Here is a 24,764-nt window from a genome sequence, read left to right on the forward strand (position 1 = left end):
TAATGCAATATCCGCAATGATTTTTGAAAGGAGGTCGGGTTCCTCACCAAAATGCATTCCAGCACTGTTCGAACTGATGCTGTGTCGAAACACGCTGTAGACCTTTTCCTGCTCGGTCGCCAATACGCTTTCCAGAGCTTCTCATTGTGCTTATTTATTTTTTTTTTTTATGCTTTACGTTGTTTTCGCCTTTGCCACCATCTGATTTATGTCTTACAGGAAAACCACCTTTTTTTCTGTGAAGGGGTTAATGTGTGCATTAAATGTTATGACTTCCTTGCTGCGTTCCTGACGGTGTGAATTTATGTTTTGTGTTGCAGGAGCGGACTCAATTAAAAAGTACTGGAGCCGGTACTACCAGGGCTCTCAGGGGGTGGTGTTTGTTTTGGACAGTGCTTCGTCAGAGGAGGATCTGGAGGTGGCGCGTACGGAGCTTCACTCGGCCCTGCAGCATCCGCAGCTCTGCACGCTTCCCTTCCTCATTCTGGCCAACCACCAGGACAAACCTGCTGCCCGCTCTGTACAAGAGGTAACACGATACATGCTTAACACTTCCCTTCCTCACCCTGGCTAACCGCCAGAACAAACCTACCATCCGCTCTGTACAAGCCGTAACCTTACACTCGTTTAATACTCGTCTAATACTTCCCATCATCATACTGGCCATTACCAATGGGACAAGCCTGCCGCCCGCTTTGTACAAGAGCTAACCTAATACTCTCTTTATACCTCCTGTCATAATCATGATCATAAACTCCATACAAGAGGTTATCTAAAGGGATATTTCTCCTAAAATGAACACTGAGTCATCATTTATTCACCCTCATGTCACTCCAAATCTGTTGGACTTTCGGTGGAACAAGTAAGAAGATGTTTTTTCAGTTATGCAAGGACAGTCGGTGGGGTCCCAAACATTCATTGCATGGGTAAAAATACATAAAAAAAACAAACTTATTTTATGTTCCACTGACGAAAGAAATTCATATAGGTTTGGAACAACGTTATAGGTAAGAAAATGGCGACAGAATTTAAGAGGTTTCCAAATACCACAGTTCCTTTTAAGGCAAGATGTCACTCAGCGCCATAGGCAGCTATTTCTAGTCATGGAAGTACAGCTTCTGTTTGCTTTAATGGGGATAGAGCGAAATTTCCAGAAACTGTTTGTCAACTGTTTTTCTCATGCTCGGCCTGACCGGTAACCGGCCGGTCAATCTCCATTTTTCCGATTCCGAGCTGGTCCGTTTTGTTGCCAGCGGCACAGGAAATAACGTCAGCTGCGCCTTCTAACTCTCTTCTCTCCAACTGTGAAGTGACACACCCCCGCCTCCTCTCACTCAATCATCTCATTCGCTCCGGTCTATATAACTGGCGCGCACATAAATACGCCTCTCAGCAGCTTGTGCGTCGCAAGTACCAAAATGAGTGGCTTACAGTGCTTAAAGAGTCAAATACTCACAAAATTATGTGAAAATGCCCATCTTGGCAAGTATTCAGTTAAACACAGTCAGTTTTGCAATGTAAATAAATAGTTGAGAAAGATAACGCATGTTGTGTAACAGTATATTGGATCCGTGCATAAACTCTTAAAGTGAAAAGTAGTCTAATATTCCTGCGGCTGTCTGTCATGGTAATCAAAGAACAAAAAACAAAGAAAATCACTCTCTGCTCTTAACTAACTTTTATAACTTTAATTGTATGCATTAATCTGTATGAAGACTGTCCAGTGTTATTTTACATTTGATTACTTTTATATCTGTAGTTTTTCTTACATGAATACTGTTAGACCCACCGGAAAATCTCAAAGCCGTGTTTATTTCATCTCTCTTTATCCTATTGCATTTATTTGTGCTGTTGTTTGCAATTAGTTTATTTGTTCTTATTTTATTAATGATATTTTACTTGTGTTTTTTTTATTGAGATAAAATTTTGCATTGACGGAAAACATTTTTTTGTTTGCATATGCTGTCAATTATAGCTCTTTGAAAGAAAATCGGAATCTGCAAAAATTGGCATTGGCATCGGAAATCTGAATCGGCCAGGAAAATTGCAATCGGTGCATCTCTAGTAGCGATGCATAAAGCACAGCTCAAATGAAAGTCACTTTCAAACCAAGCAGCTTTGTGCTGGTCAACACAGCGATTTCACATGGCCAATTTGCGAAATCTGCGTGAGGAACTTTTCACCCTCATGCGAAACTCCCGATCACACGGGTTTTTATTAAAATGACCCCACAACAACGGTAAATGTGACCTCACCTTTATACCTCTGGTGAGATACAAAAACTTTATATGACATTTGTAGTAAATTTTAAACGATAATGGCATTAGGCATTGCTCCACTTAGGGAGGTGGTGTTGCGCTGCTACAGTTTTATTTTCGCAGGATTCGCTTGTTGTTTGCAAACATTGACAGGCCACAAGACATTCTCCCACAGATCTGCAGCACCCAGCTTACCCACTTTCTCAGGCTTTCCTGACAATAAGTCTTTGTATTGTTGGGAGCCCAAAATACTGGTGGTGTGGGGAAACACTACAGCTGTTGTCCCATCTCATAAGAGTGTATTCATTTTACCAATTGCTCTATTTAAGATTCTGTCAAACATTGTTTCAAAAGCAAGTGGCATCAAAATTAAGATGAATTGCTGACCGCTGTTAGTAATAGCAAACAGTTGGAATGCATGGCATGTCTCTGCTGTCACATTTCTATTTTAATGGTCCCCTTGTCACTTTTATGTTTGGAGGATTGTGTTACGTCTTTTCCTGAATGATTTGGTGTCTGTGTGTTATTTGGCTGATACCATGCGCGTTGGTTTGTGTGTTCGTGTGTGAGTGTGCATGCGTGCACATCTGCTCCGAGTGTAGAAATCGGTCCGCGGGCTGCAGGGTATCACCCAATGCACAGAGCACTAATTAACTGGCTGAGAAATGGTCCTGAGTGAGCAGTAAATATCTGCCTTTGGAGAATAACACATCCCTGTTCACTGATGTGTGTCAAAACGGGGCTTTTCAGTTGGCAGCGACACTCGCTTTCCTTGCTGGAGATGCAACTTGGGTTACACAAGATCGGACCTGACCAGCTTGTTTTCCATTTAATTGCTCTCAATTGATTTCAAACTGGATCAGATCTCTTGGACCTCCTATGGGCATTGTTTCAAAGAAGAAAAGATCCTGAGTGCAGAAAACAGAAAAGGAACTGGTCAAATATTTTTGGTCAATATAAGTGTCTGCCAGCTTTTTAAAAACCAAATCTGCTGTTAAATTAGATTACATTTCCATTTTTTGTTATATGTGACATTATATCAATCTCATTTTTCAACCCCTTTTTTAATGTTAATTGATCAATGTCACTGCTATTCTTTGTGGCATAGATTCAACATGGTGCTGGAAAAATTCCTCAGAGATTTTGTTCCATATTGACATAGCATCACGTTGCTGCAGATTTGTCGGCTGCACATCCATGATGCGAATCTCCAGTTCCAGCACATCCCAAAGCTTCTCTATTGGATTGAGGTCTGGTGACTGTGGAGGTCATTGGAGTTCAGTGAACTCATCGTCATGTTCAAGAAAACAGTTTGAGATGATTTGAACTTTGTGACATGGCATGTTATCCTGCTGGAAGTAGCCATCAGAAGATGATACACTGTGGTCATAAAAGTATGGACATGGTCAGCAACAATACTCAAGTAGACTGACATTTAAAAAATGCTCAGTTGGTACTAAAGGGCCCAAAGTGTTTGAAGAAAATATCCTCCACACCATTACACCACCAGAAGCCTGAACCATTGATACAAGGGAGGATGGATCCATGCTTTCATGCTGTTTACGTCAAATTCTGATCTGACCATCTGAATGTCGCAGCAGAAATGGAAGGATCAGGAAATGTTTTTCCAATCTTTAATTGTCCAATTGTGGTGAGCCAGTGTGAATTGTAGCCTCAGTTTGCTGTTCTCAGCTGACAGGAGTGTCACCGGTGTGTCTTCTGCTTCTGTAGCTCATCTGCTTCAAGGTTGAGCGTTCAGAGATGCTCTTCTGCAGACCTTGGTTGTAACGAGTGGTTATTTGAGTTACTGTTGCCTTTCTTTAAGCTTGAACCAGTCTGACCATTCTCCTCTGAACTCGGCAATAATAAGGCATTTTCGCCTACTGTACTGCCGTTCACTGTATATTTTCTCTTTTTCGGACCATTCTATTTAATCCCTAGAGATGGTTTTGCATGAAAATCCCAGCAGATAAGCACTCTCTGAAATACTCAGACCAGCCACGTTCAAAGTCACTTAAATCTCCTTTCTTCCCCATTCTGATGCTCAGTTTGAACTTTAGCAGATTGTCTTGACCATGTCTACATGCCTTAATGCATTGAGTTGCTGCCATGAGATTGGCTGATTAGATATGCGTGCTAACAAGCAGTGTATTGTGTACTTGGGACAACGCAGCATTTGCCATATGGTCTATAAGTCTACATAGCCAATAAGAAACTGCAAAGCAGTCTTGCTGTTAAAAGTTGTCTTGAAATACAATCCTCCCTCTATACTACTTCATCTGCACACTCTAGTCTGTGGAAATATTTCAGGTCGTTTTTCATTTTTGCCAGATATAAATTGCTAAACGTATCAAATGTTGGTCTGCTTCGCATTCTGGTTTGCATGAAAGTGGCCTGTACGCCAGCATCAACCTGTTTTGTTTTATATTTCAGGGTGTGAACTGTGATGGATCATCTGTCTTGCCCCTGGATGACCATTTCATTCCAGTAAACCAAGAAATCCACCTATGTCAGGAGTTTTCACATATAATTAATTGCCAGGGACCCCCACATTTTAGGATCCCCTTGCGAGGGACCCTCTTCATAAAATATGCAGGCAGCTGTATATTTTCATGTATGCAAACTCATTTAAACTGTGTTGAAAACTAGCAAGTGCCTTGCTATTTATAAAGACAGTGCATTGTTTGCAAATGAATGATTAGGTTTTATTTCTCTTTTTACTAAAGCCTAAATAAATTATTGAAATATTATATGGAAAATATTTAAATGGAAACATAATACTTGCTCAGCAATATTAATGATTAATCTCATTTCAAAGCTGACAGCTCTAGAAAGATACAACAACAATACCTCCAACATTTACAACAAGTAAAATGTTAAAATGCCAAGAGTTAGGCTGAATCCCAATTCTCTGTCTTACCCCTTCCCCTTACCCCTTCCCCTTAGTTTTGCACGTTCACGTGAGAGTAAGGGCTATCCCAATTCTCATTTTGATCAAGGGGTAGGGCTAAGGGGAAGGGGTAGATACCCCTTAAAACCAAGAATTTTCGCAAGCTTACTTGAAACCAAGGGGTACCCAGAATGCACTGCGCAACCGCCAACAAAGGCGGGCATACCATCAAGAAAGTCTCATTTTCGGCTTAAATGATTGATTGAAAAATGATGACAGTCGTGTTTTGTGCTCTACACAGTCATGTACATATATATTTGCAACCATGTTGTTAACTGAAACGGTTTTAAAAATCGCTGGTCTGCTACGCTAGGCTATGCTAACGATACATTGCTGGTTTACACAATCAGTCCCGCATTTCTCAGACTAATGTCCGGGATTCGGCTTTTGCTTAAAACGGATCCCGACTGATACGAAAACACAGGAATTTAAGCAATGCTAAAACGCACATAAACCGATCACTTGTTTCACTTGTTTAGCGTTCATGTACGTTAAACACTACATTCAGATTCACCGATTTGAATGAATTCAGTCCAATTGAAACAACACTCTGTGCATAATGAATAGCGACGGCAGAAAGCAAAAGCCGAATCCCGGACATTTTGGGTGATCCCGAAATCCAGGCGACATGCCCAGGAAAAAGATACGTGCTTTACATATTGTAACGCGTTGTGTTAGGAGGGAAACAAAATAAGGATAGCTCGCAGCTGAAGTATTAGGCCAGACAGACTCACGGAGGCGATTCACTCGCAATTTATTGACAAATCAAACTCCTGCAACTGTCTGCCACACGCTCCACCTTGCCTTCCACAGCGTCACTCAATAAAACAAAGCAAGAATAATGAGCATCAACACAGAAATGACCCACATACATGGGGTTGTTCGAGTCGCACGGCACAATACCATTACAGCCCTTTCAACAGAGAGCAGAGCGCGCAGCTCTTAAAGGGGCCATACTTATTTCCACTCGTTACAATATACTGTCCTGTATCACACAGGGACGCCGGAATATGATGTATGATGACGTAACCAAGTGGCGTCTCATTTCATAGGGGTATGTTTTCAACCCTAGCACTTACCAGTCGGTTTCGAGGGACAAGGGCTAGGGGTAAGACGAAGGGGTAGGGGTAGGGGAAGGGGTAAGACAGAGAATTGGGATTCAGCCTAAGTATGTCCGAATACATAGTATTCGAAAAACAGTTGGCGAAAAGATCTCGGATGACCTGCTACTTTAGCAGAGTTTCTGAAGTGCGCATTCGATGGACACTTTACCCATTATTTATGAAGTAAAACGATGCAACTAACGCTGGTAGGACGCATAACAGTAACAACATGGCTGATGTAGTATGTCCGTATTTCATTTATACTACCCATATTAGGCATGGCCTAATGGTTAGAGAGTCAGACTGGTAATCCGAAGATTGCAAGTTTGATTCTCAATACCGGCAAGAAATGACTGAGGTGAGGCACCTAACCCCCAATCACTCCCTGGTCGTCACAGCATAATGGCTGCCCAATGCTCAGTGTGTGTCAATGGTTTGCAGTGGATGGCCCTGTCCCAAATGGCACACTTCATATGCACTTTCGGTCTTGTGGACTTTCAATGGCTGCCGCGTGCGCATGTCCGTTAAGTCCATGAGACCTTAGGGTGCTATTTGGGACAGGGTCTATGTGTTTTCACTACTCACTACTCTTAATGTGAGTGCACTAACTTGGATTGGTTAAATGCAGAGGCCAAGTATGGCTAGTATGATAGTTGTATGATATATAATATGATAGTTCCTAGTATGGGTTACAGCACTTGGCCTTCACATGTCAGTTTTCACTTTAGTCACAGTTAGTATTTCGGTCACAGCTATTGTCTTAACGAGAGAGTCATTGAATCATTCAGTCAAACAATTTGTTTAAAACGGCTGATTCATTCAAGGCCAAAGCAAGTGAGAGTGAGTTGTCGAGTCATTCTAGACAGATTCATTCAAAAACATGGATTCATTTAGTATCGAAACTGAATCTGTCTTGCTCGGAGACGTGCAATGGCTCAACTGCGTGTAACTTTTTTCGTTGGCAAAATTGAGGAAAAATGTACAATACTGTGTCTAAAATGTAAGTCACCTAATATTCACTTTTTATTTATTGAACTGTTGTTTAAAATCAAAATCACTTTTGTAAACATTCTTATGTTTGGGAAAACAGCACTCTTGCTCTTGTGGTATTGCTTATAAATATTAAAAACAAGAACTTATACCGAGACATGTTTTGCACCATATCTTGGATTTTGGGGGAATTTTTATTAATTATAGACATTTTTGCTTCAAGCCCCCATTATTTTCCGACCTTGGTGGCCCTAGGAGGCCCCTTCTCCTGCGAGACCCGTTTCTAGTGAAATGGGTGAAACATGGCAAAGGCTGCTACTGGTTGAGAGCACTTAATCAGTTTTGCCCAACTGTGTTTGGATTGGAATTTTTCAAGTGTAAAAATTCAGTCTTGCAAATGAAATATGATGCAGGAAGGGTTGTGATTTGTATGTCTGAAAAATTTTAATTTCAAGAAAACCCATTTGCGTTGACTACCAGATTTATGATTTTGTTTTCCTTTGTGCTTTGTGAAAAAAAAGTAAATTTAGGAACTGTTGAGATGTTTGAGTGTGAGAATAATACAAGTGATTGAAAATGTGGCAGTGGGGACCTATTGTATTGAAATTGAATAAACCAATGCGCAACTATCTTAACAACCACATGAAAAATAACGTATAATTCTCTCCTCCTTGTGTGCAAACTTGACAAGGGGCTACAATTAAGGTTGCATAAGGGTACAAATGTAGCCATGCAAAGCGTATTTTGATGATTGAGATCTGAATAGGGAATAGCGAATTTCTTTACTTGCAGATATGAAAATCTGTCATCATATCATTGGACTGTTGACAGTCCAGAGCCAAATGGACGGGGAAAAGTTGTGACAAGACAAAATTGATGAAGATCTAGAAGAGAAAAACAGTTAGTACCATTCAGTTAGTACATTAACACAAGACTACAGTAGATCCAAGAAGTGATGTGAGGGACCAGCTCAGTTCAGGCAGTGCAAAACTGGAATCTGTGTCCTTCGTGGTCACACAGCAATCTGGGTCCGAACAACAGACCCGTTTGTTGTTTTCCTCGGGGGCTCGGAATTTGCTCAGCCGACATTGGCATGGTTTTCAGTGCTGGATGCCAAGGCCAGTGTCAGATCAGCAGGAGAAACACCATTCTCCCTCATACCACACGCACACACTCACTCCACTGTCTGGGTGTCTGTCTGGCTTTATACCCTTCGTCCGTCTCTCATGTTACTTGCTGTGGGAAAGATCAGTGCTGTCCATTTTTGCCCCCCCCCCCCTTCTCTCTCTCTCTCTCTCTCTCATTTTGATCATGCAAAGATGATTGTGCCTAATGAACCCCATGATTCAGACCAGAGGCTCTTCACTGGTTTCGCTTCAGGACACAGTTTGATATTGGACATGAAGTGGCAATCCAGCACACTACCAAAATAGTTTATTACGTAAAAGTAAACTAAGATGTCCATAAAATCAAACATTTCAATGTGTTACTATATTTATTAATGAAAATTGATTCAGAAAGAAGAAAAAGAAGAAAAAAAAAAAGAAGAAAAAGTCAACAAGCTTCTCTTTATACTTTGAGCAGGAAAAGAATCCATGCACTCCACATTTAGGGAGATTATCATTACATTTTAAGAATTATGTTTTGCTTGGCCACAGTGCGAAGAAAAACAAAATGTAGCCAACAGTGTAAAATGACGTTTGTGAAACTCACATTTTTTTACGTTGGCCGTGGATTGAGCAAATGCAGAAGCAGTAATCAGAAATCCTACTATAACTTGTGACTACCCAAGCTAAACAGCATGTCATGTAATTAATATTCATGAGAAACAAATGTAAATGTCATGATGGTAAAAATATTAAACATATGGATGGATGAATCTTTTACAATAAGATCTTTAATATTAGAAAAATACATATGGTGAATTTCTCTTTCATGCCAACTTTTAATATTTTATATTCTAATGCAACTATAAATATTTTATCCTTGTTGCAAGGCAAACTATATTTAATATTGTCTGGTTTCTTTCTTCTTCAGTTTTGCTCATGGTTTTGGAGAATCAGGGAATGTCGCATAACCTGTCCATATTGCCATCTGTCTAATTTGACTGTCTTCTACCACCAAAATCTAAATGACTTCGATAGAATGAAGATGCTTTTCTAAACCAGTCCTACAATTCTTAGGTAATGTGTTTGACTTTGTTTCAAACCACCATACTAGTGTTGACCGTTACAGGTGTGTGTGTGTGTAATTTTTAAATCCCTTCCTTATGCTTATGAGAAAGACTCTTGTATCTTTGATATATGGTACCCCTGGAGCTCTATGGTCCTCAATTCTAAGGGCTCTGCAGTTGAAACTCTAGCCAGCAGAGTCACAGTCACCGGTGTAATTTACTGCCCCCATCTACCCATCTGCTCTTTGGAAGCAGCTCCCCCCATGCGGTAATGGAAGGGGTCAATGTCTTACCTTTAAAAGAATTGCCCGGTTTTCCCCTGCATGACCCACACCCCCTCCCCTTCTCCTGTGGCTGATCTCACTGGGTTGTGATTTAGAGTGATAATAAAATTACCACGGCTCTGGAAGTAGACAGGGCACCCGTAACATCTGGCTTTAATAAAGTTATGACTGATAGAGATAGATGCACACAGAACCAACATGAGTGGGAGACACACAGACCCTCAAGCTCCAGAACTGGACCTGTTTCAGATGACAGATGTCTTTGAACCCTCTCGACTAATCCATGCAGGTACCGTTTTTACATCGCTTTCCATACAGAGAGAGCTGGCAAGCAAATGTATTTGGTCTTTGGCTTATCTGCCCTCTTCACGTCCTCACTGACCCTTTTCAATACTCATGCTTGCTTAAGAGTACTCTCATTCACGGACATTGCTTTCTCGCTAAATTAATTTAGCTATACAATAGAATTGAATCTCAACGTGTTGACCAACATCGAGCAATAAGATGTACAACATACCTTACGGCGCTTTATGTAAGTGGTCCCGAGTAGTTTGTTGTGCATCCCTAAAATACATGGTAGAAAAGGGGCGAGGAATATCTTAGAGAAGTCCTCATTGACATCAGGCGCCATCAATTGAATGTTTTTTGGGGGGAGGAATTTTTCCTTGTCCTGAAAGATGTGTTTGAGACACGAAGACAAAGGCCATCTTGTGTGCCTGAAGGAGGTTGAACTGTGGAAGATCTGTCTGGCTGGTTGGACTCTGTATTCTGTCTGGGCTCGGAAAAAAAAAAACATGCTGGCCAGACTTTATTGTTTGGCTCGGCTGGCAGCCTGACTCAGGGCATTCTGCTGAGAGAGGTCAATGGTGCTGCCACATGCAGTACTTCTGTCTGGTGGCAGTGCCCAGTTTCTGAACAACCAGCAGCCGTCTGCTTGTGTACCATATGGTCATGGATCCTGGATAGACGATGCAGTTGAAGTATCCAAATTCTTGCAGTCCAAATGTGCGTTTTTGACAATGTGATGTATCGAGATGCACACAAACCAAAGAACATTTTTTCATCGAAATCATGGTATATTATTTATCGTGCTGTACAAAGCATATTACAGGGAGACATCATGTACTAGAACATCCTTTATGGTTCTGTGATGGCAATTAGTGTTGTTTCCTCTGCACTCTGAGCAGACGCATCACTTGCAGTCTGGGAGTTGATGCCCACCGTCTGTATAGAACAGACTGTGCAAGCAGGATAATTCTGCAATAGGACAGATCCAAGCATTGACAGAAGAGCTTCAGGGGATCTGTGACACGTTTTAAATTCTAGCTACAGTAGTACTGAAGACCATCTTTTAAGCAGAACTTAATCAGTGTCCTTGGGTTAATCCATACTGCTTTTTCTCCAAGAAGGTGCCGGTGCAAACTGGGAGTCTAATTTCTCTTTAAACTCTGTAGAACATTGATTTTCAATCCTGGCCATGGTTCCAGACCCTCAGAAAAACTCAACCAGTTTTTCTGATCTTTACTGATTTAAGAATAGGCACCTGTCCAGGAACCAGCATTATGTGGAGAAAGGGGCACCAGATTGCTCATCTTGTAATAGACTATTTATACCTTTGCAGACCATGGGCTCTAATTGAATTACTTCTCCCATGAGCAACTGTTACAATAAGGTATTTTTAACCAATTTGATTTGCAGTCCTGTGAGTCTGAGCGGCAAGCCTTGCCTAACATTTGCTTTTGAGCGTGTTACGCTAGACGGGTGTGAACAAGTGTAAAGGAAAGTGAAATAGCAAATGTATGACTGTCTTCTGGGATAGTATCAAAGTTAAATTTTTTGTCTATGAATCACTGCTGATATGGCGTGGGGCTCCCGGTTGGGATTAAGTTTAGGTAAAGTGTTGTTGAAGATATCCAGGGGGGCAGGTTCAGCTCCTTTTAATATGTTCCCAATGTTCTGGAGCCAGACTCGGTGAGTTATGAGAACTCTGAACTCCACTTCAGTCATCACCGTAACTCAAACACATGCTTACATAAGAGCCGACCAACACTAGTCTTGACAACGGGAAGTTATGCTTGTTTGGGGGGGGTCATGGCATCGGAGCAGATGGTCTTTTTCATCTCAGGTGTATGGAGACATCCAGTGATCTCGATTAATTTAGTTCTGTCCACATTTGACAGCATAAACTATCTGTCTGTTGCAGCTTTGTCTCTTTGTTCATGATTTGCAAAGATGTTCCTGTTAAGAGAGATTGAGCAATATATAACGCACATGTATACACCTCTAATACATGCACATGTATACCCGTATTGCTTGGCCAGCACTTTTTGTTTTGAAACTTGAACACGATTTTGGCTAAAGCTCTTCTTCTGAGCTACTTTGTCAGGAATGTTTCTTCACTGAGGAATCCCCAGCGACAGGGCCTTCGTTGCCCTGCATGAAATACTGTTCCATTTATTAATATGAGGAAATCTCTTCAGAAAGGGAGTGCAGCCTCCAGCATGTGAATAGAGGGGGCCCATGGAACTGCTGTGGTTTGCTGTGGAATGAGCCTGATTTAACACATGAATAACAGAAACTAGAGCTCTGCAAAACAACTGGACAGAGTCTCAGCTATTGGGGGAGGAGGTGTGCTCTCCATCGTTTGCTTCAGCTCCATCTTTGGACTGAAAACCTTTTTATGTTTTTCTCTTCGAAATTGATGAATATCACAACGCTTACACATTCCTATCTTTAGAAACTCGTTGTGATATGATCCTTGAAATGAATCTCCCAATCGAAATGTTTGCAGTATGCTGAAGAAATGAGCACTGTAATTGGGGAATTTCTCCCTTTTTGGGGAGCAGATCTGCAGGTGGGTCTGCGTGTGTGTGGTTAAGTGTACAAAGTTCAGAGTCTGATGGATATCAGATGGATTTGTTGATTATAGTTTGAGCAGCTTTGTTGATGTGGGCTTGCCAGCAGGTCACCTGTCAGTGCCTGAGGGGGTGCGTCTGTGGGTGTATATTCTTTCTTTGTGGGTGAGTTCCTCAAGTGAAGGTCAGTCCACACAAACGTACAGGGCAAGAGGACAGCTGATTGGAGGCTGGTAGTTGCACCAATAAGAGACCTTGCAGTCCTGCAATGCTGCAGTTAATTAGCTCAATCCCAGCTCCTTTTTATCCTGTTGCAATTCCAGATGTGAACCGTCAAGCTTTACGCAAATTGAGTTACTGTAAATCTGCTCTATGGCCTGGCGAACACACTATGAAAGCACACAGGCCAAGAAGCTTGTTCACGGCCCCTGACCTGGAACCCATGAGCTTCTGACTTTGTGCAGGGGCATCGGTAGTCAGGTCTCTTACAAAGTGATTTAGTCACGGCTTGTCTCCAGTAAGGGTTTATCCCTCTGACACCGGAAAGACTTCATATCCAAACATGTCATAAAGAAAAAGATCTGCTGTAAACCAGGTGTTAAAGCCAATCGGGCTTGGAGAACTTGCTGATTTAGTTGGCGCCATGTGAGCCTTGCACATGGCGTGAGGTTAGATTCATCTTGGGCTTACTCAAGGTTTCTCAGTTGGGATACACTCTAAAATTTGTGTAATCGTATTTTGTGTGCTGATACCAATATCTGATTTCTTAGAACAACATCCGCCAATACCCCTTGGTGATTATTTTTTACTTACACCTTGTTTTACACCTAGTATAATTAAATCGGCAACTTCAAAAATAAATTATTTTATTGCTTTTGTTCTCTTTCTTTATTTATAATTTGACTGTTTTGTTTTTCCTCCTGAAAATCACAATTTCTTTTTCACCTAAGCCACACAAGAGATATTTTCTTCACCGCATGAGTTATCGGTCACCAAATTTTGATTGACAGGACATAAGTTTTCACTGCATTTTGGTCTCCTATCAATGTTTTAGTTTACTGAAAACAGGTTTTTGGAAATGCTTTTCAAAATGCTGTGCGTGAACTGGTGAAACAGATTTTGTAATATACTTCATGAGAACCATTTGCACATGGCAACAGTTTATAAAAATGTGCTGGAATTCGACAGGAAGGAATTTTGACTGCAATAGTGGAACAATGATTTTTTTTGGGGGGTCGGTTGTCATAGATAACGTTTATAAGTCAGCCTACAATCGTTAAAATGATCATACAACTATATGGACGAGTATGCATATACTGCATCAGTTAAGTAGTACACATTCTTCAGTGGTTTTTTACATAAAATCTTTATAGCACAATATCGCCAACTACTTGTGTGGCAACATTTAAAGTGTTTTTGTGATTCTTTTTCAGAAATTTCTATACACATGTAAACAAAGTATAAAGCACTGCTGAAAGTTGACCATTCTGACCCAATTCTTCTGTCTTGTATTTTTAGCATTTGTTCAGGGTAGAGATGATACATATTCTGCTGTATCAGCTGCCGTCAGACATACCAGCACTCTGTATCAGCCAGTATCATCTTTTTAAAGTATTTTTCATGAACGTCACTGGTAGAGTCCGTCCTAAACCTCCTGTCTTTTTTAAATGTTACACTTGCTTTTTTAGGCCTGGATATGTTTCACTGTGAAACAATAGACAAATATGGCTTCGCGTTCCAAGTTTGTTCTTGCTCTTCGAAGCAGCAGGATTGGGTAATTTTGTAGCAATGAAGTCCCAGACAGGGAAATCTTAATCAACATTCTTGGCATAATAGGAAAGCGTTGGCTCAAAGGATGTTTTGTTTGATTTTTCATTATTTTTTTTCCTTTCATTGCACTCTCAAAGGGAAGTAAGAAATTCCAACGGCTTTTTTGGCACGTTCCCGCTGGCTGTCAGTTAAGCTCAGTGTTTGCCTAGATGTGACACTGATGCCATGTATTTCAGTGCTGTGAGTGAGTTTAAATGTGGAATCAGAGGCCAGGCTTGAAGAAGTGCTCCCAGTGGGGTAGTCTCTCTCCACAGCAGGGAGGTTTGGGACTGAGCCAATCAGGTGACGAGACGGGCCGGCTTCCAGAAACACCACCAAAACAAGAGGAAAATACAGTGTGATTATTTTGTGTCAGGAATAAATAATGCGAGTGCAGCATTGGAAATGATTTAGCCTCTCAGCCTTCACTTTTCACACCTGTGCTAGAGGCTTACTCTGTATTTATTCTGGGCTTCTTTAAGTCCCCTAAGGTTAGAGGTCAACGATTTGGGTGGAATCATAAATTAGGAGCTGGAGGGGAGGAATCACTTTGACAGGGACATTTTTGGATGTTTAAGTGCTGTTGTTCAAGTTAAGGTCAAGGTTTTTCTGGCATCATGCTATTCTTTCAGATCTTTAGAAGGTTCAACCTAAAATTATATTTTCTGTCAGCATTTTTTCAACCTCATGACTTTTGTAACCTTTGTGACTTACTTTTGTGGACACAAAATAAGACATTTTGGAAATTTTCAGTGTTATGTCCATAAGTGGGGTTCAATATTGTTATTCCTTAAAGGGTTCATTCATCCAATGATCCAATGACCCAATCATTTACTCACCCTCAAGCCATGCAAGGTGTTTATGACTTCAGCCAAACACAATCTGAGTTTTATTCAAAATATTCTGACTCTTCCAAGCTTTATAATGGGAATGAATGGTACCTTAGATTTTTAAGCCCAAAAAAGCGCATCCATCCATCCATCCATCCATCATAAAAGTAATCCATACAGTTCCAAGGGGTCAATAAAGGCCTTCTGAAGCATAGTCATGAGTTTGTAAGGAAAAAATCCATATATATAACTTTATAAACTACAACCTCTGGCTTCCGGCAACAGCCTAACACAAGTCGAGTTCCGTCGGAACCTCTGACCCAAACTTTTTTGGGCTAGGGTACCATTCAATCCCATTATAAAGCTTGGAAAAGCCAGGATATTTTGTATTATAACTCTGAATGTGTTCGTCTGAAAGAAGAAAGTCATATACACCTAGGATGGCTTTAGGGTGAGTAAATTATGGGATAATTTTTAAATTCATTATTGGGTGAACTAACCCTTTAAGTTCTTACTGATGAATATTTAGCAAAGCATACAGTGAGTCCAAATGTAAGCCACATTCATGGATTTATTTGAAGATATAGCCTAACAAAAATGTTATTTATGGTAAAGAGAAATTAGCTAAGCAAAATTCCTTTTTTTAATATTATTTAGATATTCGTTAAAGTGAAGAACTACACCTGTGGTCACTCTGATTGGACTAAAAAAAAAAAAGGTTTTGCAGATGCTATCATTTTGTAAGTATCATTTTGCTTCCAGAAATACCTTTTGAGACCATTGTACATGGCACATGGCTTTTTTAATTCACAATGAGATGATCTTTCCTGAAGGGCTTGGAAATAACTCTTGTTGAATTTTTATGTTTGTTGCTTTCTATTGTTGCCTTGGAAATTCTGAAAACACAGAGCTGCTAATAATCAGAAGAAACATCCTCTATCTCATAAATGCTGTGTTCAGTCAAGCACTGTCAAGTCAAGTGCTCATCATGTTTGCTCATTAAAATATAATTTTTCTCTCCTGTTATCTAAAGTTTTCCTCCAAATCATTTACCATAGCGAACACTGATCGCATTCCTGTCTCCCCTCCCATTTCTGCCCCGTTGAAAAGGACTGGCGCTAGTACTACAAGTTTGTCCTCATATTCCCCTGGCTAATACGTTGGAATTTCTTGGCCGATACCACATACTTTCTAACTTCAGTAGAATAAAGATCTTGTTGTTTTATTTTGGAACTCATTTACAGATGAATATTTACAGATACAATTCAGCCTGCGTTCTTATTGGTCAGTAGGGGAAACTTGTTCCAAAATAACAAACACAGCCAAAAGTTTGTTGAAAAATCTTGTTTTAATCTGCAGACTAACAGTCTGATCTCAGGATTGATTTGTTACAGTGCTAGTTTAAAAAAAAATGATGACCACTCTTAAAGAAACAATAGGGCTTATGCGCAACATACTTCCGGGTTCTACAAAACAGATATAACTACTTCCGGTCGTCAGCTACTGAGGTAAACATAGCGTAGGAATGGCGACCTTTTATAGTCGGTGTTTACAGGAGCTACCCATTCTATCCATTTCAGATGTACATCGTATTGCCAAACGGACTTCCAGAGCCCCGAGTACTCCGTTAGATAAAGGATTTAAGTTTTTACGCCTCCTCATTTATTCATGATTATGAAGGTATGTAAGTTAGTATATGTAGCTTTTGCTAATGGCACCTGATGTAGAGTTAGCTAACTATCAGTAAGTTAGTTTAGACTTGTATGCTATCATAGTAGTTTAACCTTTTATATTTGCTTGCAGACGATTAAAACAATCAAATGAAGACTGCATTTTATTTTTTTATAAAAAAATTTTTTCTGATACTTAAGCATTCGTGACATTTTAACTAAAACAGAAATAAGAATTGTATTCTAAAAAAAGCGCAAAATAAGTTACCTCAGAGATCACCAACCGCTGCAGATGCGTACGGTAATGCAAACCGGAAATGTTTATACCTGTTTTCCGGTTCGAACGTTGGGCGGAAAGCATAACTCCTATTAGATGACTAACCTGCAAAACAAGTCTAAGCAGTTTATGCAACTTGTCCATGTTGCCATCTCTCTACAGCTATGTTTCCATCCACCTATTTTTAAGCAAGTTTTGGATTATCAAAAAAAAAACACTGGATGGAAACACAAAGATGTGCATTCATTTTAAAAATATGCATATCCCTTGATGCGCAACAAAAACACTTTGCCTCAACAGTGGATGCGATTGGATAACTGGACTAACCAGTGGACCAATTTCATTGCACAGCATCTCAAATGTTGATTTGGTCAATCTGCAATGCCTGAGCTAAAGTCTATCATTAAAATGTTTTGGTATAATGAACTCCCAGAAGCATCTCACACGATTGCGTTCCCAAACACCAGGCATCCGACCGCAAGATAACATGACAACGTTTATTGCGTTTCGTCTCTGAGACGCAAGTCATTTATGATGTAGGATAAAAGAGCCACAGTGGCTTTCCCCAATTGCATTTTTATTACAAATATTTTGCACCAATTACCCAGGAAGTTATTATATACAGGAAGTAAGCAGGAAACCCTGCTTTATTCTCAAATGTTTTATGTTCCAATTTTGTGCATAAGTTAAATTAGCAAATTTGGATGGAAACAGCTCTTGACTATTGCTTCTACTAAATGACCAATGAATTTGCGACAAGTTTGATTAGATACACCATCTTTGATGTCAACAACAATATATTTGGGAAGTCATTTTTTATCTACCATTAAGCTTTATTTGCACTTTTTTTGCGTTTAGCACTACTCAGTCCATTTTTTTTATTCAACTTTTTTACTCCAAGTTTATCCACCTTTTTTGCAATGTGGAAGTAAGCTTTTTTTCTGTGAATGTGCCAGACTTTCGATTCATTAGCTGCGATAGGGAAATAATTTGAAGAATAACAAAGTGCAGTAAACGATGAAGCTATTTGCACTACAAAATGTCTGTTTATGATTATGATAATTCATTAAAATAGTATGATAGCAAATACCAGTTTCGAATATCACGCAGCACAACAGACTGTTTTTGTACAGCTAAAATAAGTGGAAGCAAATAACACGTTACAAATGGCCGTTAAAAATAAGGTTGATTGACAGTGTAAGAAGTCTCCACCTAATTGAGCCTCATTTCTTTCTCCATCTCTTCATTTCACACACAGATAAAGAAATATTTTGAGCTGGAACCTCTGGCACGAGGCAAGAGCTGGATTCTGGAGGGAAGCACGGTGGACAACATGGACGTGGTAAAGGAGAGCTTTGGTCAGCTCATTCATCTGCTGGAGGAGAAGGACCAGGACGCAGGAAGGATATGACCCAGGGACGACATCCCAGCATCCCTCAGACACTACCCATCGCCAACTCACCACAGGCCAGCACATCTCCAGTCACCATGGCCGTTGTGTAAACTACGTAGTTACTTTAACTTTGTTACTGTGGTGAAACTAATTGAGCCATGGAAAAATGGACTTTGGTAAATCCTCACGTAAGGATGCATATCTGCAGAAAAAGAAGGTACTTCAGCCCTGAAGTTTGATACCTTCTCTCAAACCACACGTATTAACCCAGAACACACGATTACCATTGTCAATTAAATGGTTATATCAGTTCTTTTTAATACAGACCTAGTTGCACATTGCTCCTAAATAGATGATTTAATCATATGCTTGGTCACGTAGGGCAACTGGAAGTCATGTAGTCCGTAGGTTGTTTTATTGAGTGATTACACTTAATAAAATGCGTGAATGCGTGTTTGAGTGAGTGAGAGTTGCCAGTTTGTACTTAAAAGCCTTAATGTGAGTGATAATGTATTTTTAAAACAAACGTTTCAGTGTGTGTTCTCACAAATGACAGTCTTTAGATGTAATTCAAATTTGCCGTCTTAAATATTTGTGGCTGTGAAGTGAAAAGTGGAGTTATGAGTGATTCCTGAGTCTTAAAAAAACATAATAAAATCTTCTCCTGTCATGTAATATCTCTAAACAGCATGGAGCCGCACTCGATTGGAGATTTAGATAAACGAACATTTTTGATTTTAAGATCATTGAGGACACAAAGGTGTTTTTATAACTTGGTCTAGTATTATTTCAAAGCTGAACATATCCAGGGTTTTCCTCATCTATCTCTTTATCTTGGATGGTAATGGTTGACAAAGCCCTACTGAAAAATATAACACCGGTTTGACTTTGTCTTTTCACCACAGACACTAAAACCACAATCAGCCCCTGTAGGTGAACACTGACAGAGCCTTCGATTTTGTATGCATGATGTATTGACCATGTGCTTGTTTTGGATATCGCATTATTTGTTTGTGAATCTTTTTGTATTTCTGTTGGCCCTGAATGTAAAACACTCTCTTTGCATAAGCACGCCTCCTCTAGTCTCAAAGTTCTCCCGTTTAGATGAGTTCCCAGACACGTGAACAGAGGAAGCTAATGCAAGAGCCACCAAACCAGTCATGTGCCACATCAGCCACACTTCCAAAAGCAGGTATCCTTTGAAAAACAGCTCGAATGCAGAGTCATCGTCAAACTCGGCCATCGCAACCTTGTGTTTTATTTATATCTACTACAATTTTATACCCTCCGAACCAGTTCAGCTGCCTTTTTGTAATTCAAATATTTGTACATTTGTTACAGATTAGTCTCTGGAAAGGACATCTTTGTACTGGAAAGAAAGAAAGAAAAAAGTCTAGGTGGACTTTTAGCAGTTTACCAAGGTGGCTTCAAGTCATTCACATGTTTGACAGTGTTTATGTGTATTTATGCATCATTTCCACTGAGCAACATGGAAAATAAAGGCAGAAGAAGGACAAATGTGTTGTCTTTCGTCATTTGCTTGTAGGATGGTATCGTGTTTCACTTTTTCGTCTCGTGAATAATGGACGAGAACATTATCTAGACTTACTGACCTTGACACTGTAATTGGGGTCTTCAGGGGCTCTGTCTGTATATGAGATCATTTCCTGTCTTATGGTGTTTCTTGGCAGACAAAAAATGCAGATATTTAGAATATTTTAACAAAAATGCTTTTCTAAGAAATAATAATAATAGTGATTATGGCAAAATAGGTAATAAGGGTTTGTTTTCAAGAATTTGATTCTTTCAAAGGGGCTTTTTGCTTTGTGATATCAAGATACCATCCTGATATTTTTGCCCCCAATAATTATTCAAATTATTCAAATAAAAACATTTCCAATTATTTTGTCATTGACCCATTTAACAGTAAGTAAAGCTGTCCTCCTTTTGATATTTTCCCTTGTTTTAGTCATCTGGAAGGCTTTGAGCTCTCTTCTGACTAAAGCATAAGGAACGCCGGCTTCTCTATGGCTCATCATCTCAATAGTGATTAGTCATAGTGTTTCCCTGTCTATGGATTAGTCATCTACAGTGATTTCCAGCTGTCCTCATAACCCACAAAACTACTAGATGGAGGCCGTTTCTTTTCATTGGCTTGTAGGGATTTCCAATAAACCAGATTCAAAACAAGATCTAGAGCTAAATTGACAGACAACACATTTATAGATGCTGGGAATGTAAAAACAAAACGGGAGTGGGAACGTAAGGCTGCGAAGAATATTGAGAGAACACCACGGTTGAAAAAAATCGGAAAAAATCTCTGTGTTTGTAGTCAACATTTCAAACTGGATGACAACGAGCACAGTTTGAGCCCAAAAGGAGGGGAAACAATTGTAAGTAAACCACTGATCTGTCCGTTCTGCCCAAATTCCCAAAGCAAAACGCCATCGCGTACAGGTAAGAAAGCCATAGTGTGTTTACCATAACGCTGTTTAAAGAGTAGACAAAGTATGATGCAGTTTTCAGTGATAACCCTACTCTAACAACACTGTTTTGTTAATAACCCTTTGTCGATCCGACTCTCTGTGTGCAGGGATACAAAAACGTGGAAGTACAATCTGACGTTTTCATGAAAGCCCTGGAGCTTGGCCAAAAGTCAGACAAATAAATGTGAATTTCTCGGTCCAGGTAACAGAGAAAGAGTAGACATTCCTTTACAAAAACTACTGAAATTGAAGCAATACAAAATCGGCGAACTTACGATTTAAGTGAAAGGTTGTTGTTGTTTTTTTAGGTGAGAGTGGGGTAAGATGCGCCAGCCCCTTCATCTATCAAATTATGTTTACATTATATAAATTATATACATACAGTATATAAAGGGATCATCATGTGCACCTGACTGTTTTTGACAGATGTGAATGAGGAAAGTTAGTGTTGCTGTTTTTTTTTCATTCTAAAACGTATGCCAAAACTGAAAAGTAAAATGAATTTTATGAATGTTATGCTGTACCTGTGGCTCAACTTTGCCTCCAAATGCAGGAAGTGCTGATGGAACCATTATTTATGTGAATACTTTTACAAAATGTTTAAAATTGTTTCGCTTGCTATATTCAAATATTGGCTGGTTTATGTAAATATGAATTATGTGCAGTATTTATTAAGTATATATTTTTATTTCAAATGCTAATCGTTCAAATATTTTTCGCTTACCTTCCTCAGGGTAACCACAATCACTAGACCAGTGTTTATTCTACACTAAAACATTTTTTTTTGTCTTTTATTAAATTATATTTTATTTTATTTTAAAAAAAAAAGAGTAAAATACAGTAGAAACATGTTAATTGGTTAACTGTAAGTAACCTTATATATATGGTGATGGTTTAACACGTTATATGTAATTTAACTGTAAAATACTGTCAAATATATGATTTTTGCAAGTAAAACTATGAATATCATATACTTTACCAAATTATATGATGTTGTTAAAAAAAACAGTAAAAGGACATTCCCAGAAGTCCCTGCATTACACATCACAAATGATTAAATTTTTTACAATAATTTTGTTTCTTCTTATTTTTGTTATCGGTAATGCACATTAGTGTTATGTTATTTAGTTAATGTAACTTATTAATGTTTAATGAACAGGCTGCTTACGATGAGCTCTGATTCATCATGCGGTTTTCTACTGTGCCACCTGTACTATTGTGGTGGTTATCGGTACATATTAAGGTAAAAAGTCAGATTATATTAGTATAGTGATATAACATTATATCACTTAATGAAATATACAGTTATAAGTTGTCAAATGGAAACATTGTCACTATTTTTTACTGTGCAACCACAGCTGCCAGTTTAATAGGGATTTTACAGTGTATGACTGCATGTTAAAGAAACTTTCTTCTAGTTTCAGCTGACAGCAGACATCCTGAAATATAACTTTGACCTCTGTCTCATTTCCCCTTGACACTCAGTTCTTCTGACTGTAATTCAAGTTAATAATCTCTCAATACAACATTAAAACTGTCTGTGACTTTGCTTTCTGGGGGCAGACAGAAAATTATTCCTCTGATTTTGAGATCTGACTTACAAAACCTGTTTTGACAGAATGAAATGTAAATGACGTTGAAAGAGAAAGAACTTCTTTTGGTAATGGTATTGTGTCTGGAGAAGATACATTATCTAAAATAACCTGAGACCATTTGAAATTGCTCACTCACGCTATATTCCAGACGAATATTAGCATGCAGACAGATGAACACTTTAACTTTAACCACGTCTGAAGAACTTCACAAAGCTGTCTGCAAGACAAACTTTCAATATCGTCTTCCTTTCCCCCAGTGTCAGTCTTGTCTGACAGCCTTAAAGTAATCTTCTTAAAATGCTCTCTATCTTGTGCAATGGGAGAGTTTCAGAAAGTATCTTATTTTTTTTATTTTTTTTTAATAGTTATTATGAGTTTCTTTTGCAGCTCTTAAAATGATAGTTCAAGACTTTTCGCTCTTCTGCGGAAGACAAAAAAAGATATTCTGAGGAATATTTCAACAGTTTTTGTCCATTTACTCGCCCTCATGTCAATGAAAGTCAATGGGGTCCAAAACAACCGCACTGGACCCCACCCGCACTTTGACATGAGGGCGAGTAAATGATGACAGAATTTACATTTTTGGTTGAACTATCCCTTTGAGGCAAAACACCCCAGGAAGAAAGGGTAAAACATTTAACTAATAGATATTATCATACTTTGATTGATTACATGAAGAATTCCAAACATTCTGTTGACTTATTAGAGTCAAAAGATTTCTACAGAGGGGATTTGGGATATTTCTTTTTTATCACTCCATAAATCAGAAAATACTGTCAACAGCTGGAATAAAATTGTATATCTTTTATGATTATGAACAAACCCCTCTGTAAAAACCTTCAGATTATAGTCAGGAATAAAAGTTGGGTGTATTTAATGCTGCCTTCACATGCTATCGGAATGGTCGTAAATATGAGTTTCCTAGTTAAAAATTGGACATGATCGCCCTCTCAAGTCGTATATATTTACCTCTGGCAAGCTCAGGGATAATTCTGATACCCAAGTTCCCATGTTTTGCGGGCCATAAACTTTAAACATGGTGGAGGGCAGAATGACTGCTGCTCTGACAGGTATGCTTTATTAGTTTTTTCCACAACAGCGACATCGCCTCGTCCAGTCGTTAAAGGGTTAGTTCACCCAAAAATGAAAATGATCCCATAATTTACTCACTCTCAAGCCATCCTAGGTGTATATGACTTTCTATGACTTAAAAAATATCCTGGCTCTTCCAAGCTTTATAATGGGAGTGAATGGTACCTGAGATTTTGAAGCCCAAAAAAGCTCATCCATCCAAGTAATAGCCTGTATATTGACCGAAATTCCAGAATTGTCAGCAATCTGTAGATAACGTGGTCAATGTTTACATGGTTGTCAATGAATGGGATGCTAAATATTTTGGCTTTTTTGGCTAAGATTTTCCCAATAAATAGGCAAGAATAAACCTGGTGTCTTCCATGATGCCTTCTCTTTCCGACAACAAAGCGCTTGAATGCGACGAGCTCGTAATCACGACTTCAGAAGTAGGAAGTAGGAAATTTCCGATACCACGTGAAGTGCATGAATAAAAACACATTTTGAGAAACCAACTTTAAAGATGTGTATTGTAATTGAAATCTACAGGTGAAAATAAAGTGCAATAAAATAAACACAAAGTGTATAAGTTGTGAAACGCCACACAGCCCAAAATCTCAAAATTTACCAAATTGTTTTTGCCTTATCAGCCACAATGAAACTCAAGAATCCCAGAATTGCCAATGAAAATGTATTTAACTAGGCCATATTTACTCAAAGCAAAAGGACCATGCGTCCGAAAAGCAAACGACCCTTTTGTAGTGCTTTTTTCCTTCATGCAGATGAGAAATGTGCAGTTCCTGCCGCCGTACCTCCACAAGCATGTTCCCATGAATGATTATAATGAGTTAGGGCTGTGACTGGAGTTGCCTCCATTAGTGAATGTAGCGCACATGCCATTTTGCATTGTATTGTGACACAAAGTTCAAATGTAAGGACAAAATGTACATTCGCCTCTTTTCAATACTGGAACATCAAAACCGGCCCGTCTGGGGTAACGAGGCATGCATGCTCATTTAG

General features: G+C 39.2%; 1 protein-coding gene across 1 annotated transcript in view; it reads left to right on the forward strand.

The window, feature by feature from the left end:
* The window catches only part of arl15b (ADP-ribosylation factor-like 15b), a 48,342-nt gene extending 28,232 nt beyond the window's left edge, over nucleotides 1-20,110 (forward strand). The window contains exons 4-5 of the mRNA XM_084104397.1: nucleotides 321-529; nucleotides 18,458-20,110. Of these exons, the coding sequence (XP_083960523.1) occupies nucleotides 321-529; nucleotides 18,458-18,610 (362 nt within the window). The 3' untranslated portion in view covers nucleotides 18,611-20,110. The remainder of the gene's footprint in view (nucleotides 1-320; nucleotides 530-18,457) is intronic.
* The last annotated feature ends 4,654 nt before the right edge of the window (nucleotides 20,111-24,764 follow it).

This window comes from Abramis brama, assembly GCF_963993115.1.
Source record: "Abramis brama genome assembly, chromosome: 25".
NCBI classification, from domain to species: Eukaryota; Metazoa; Chordata; class Actinopteri; order Cypriniformes; family Leuciscidae; genus Abramis; species Abramis brama.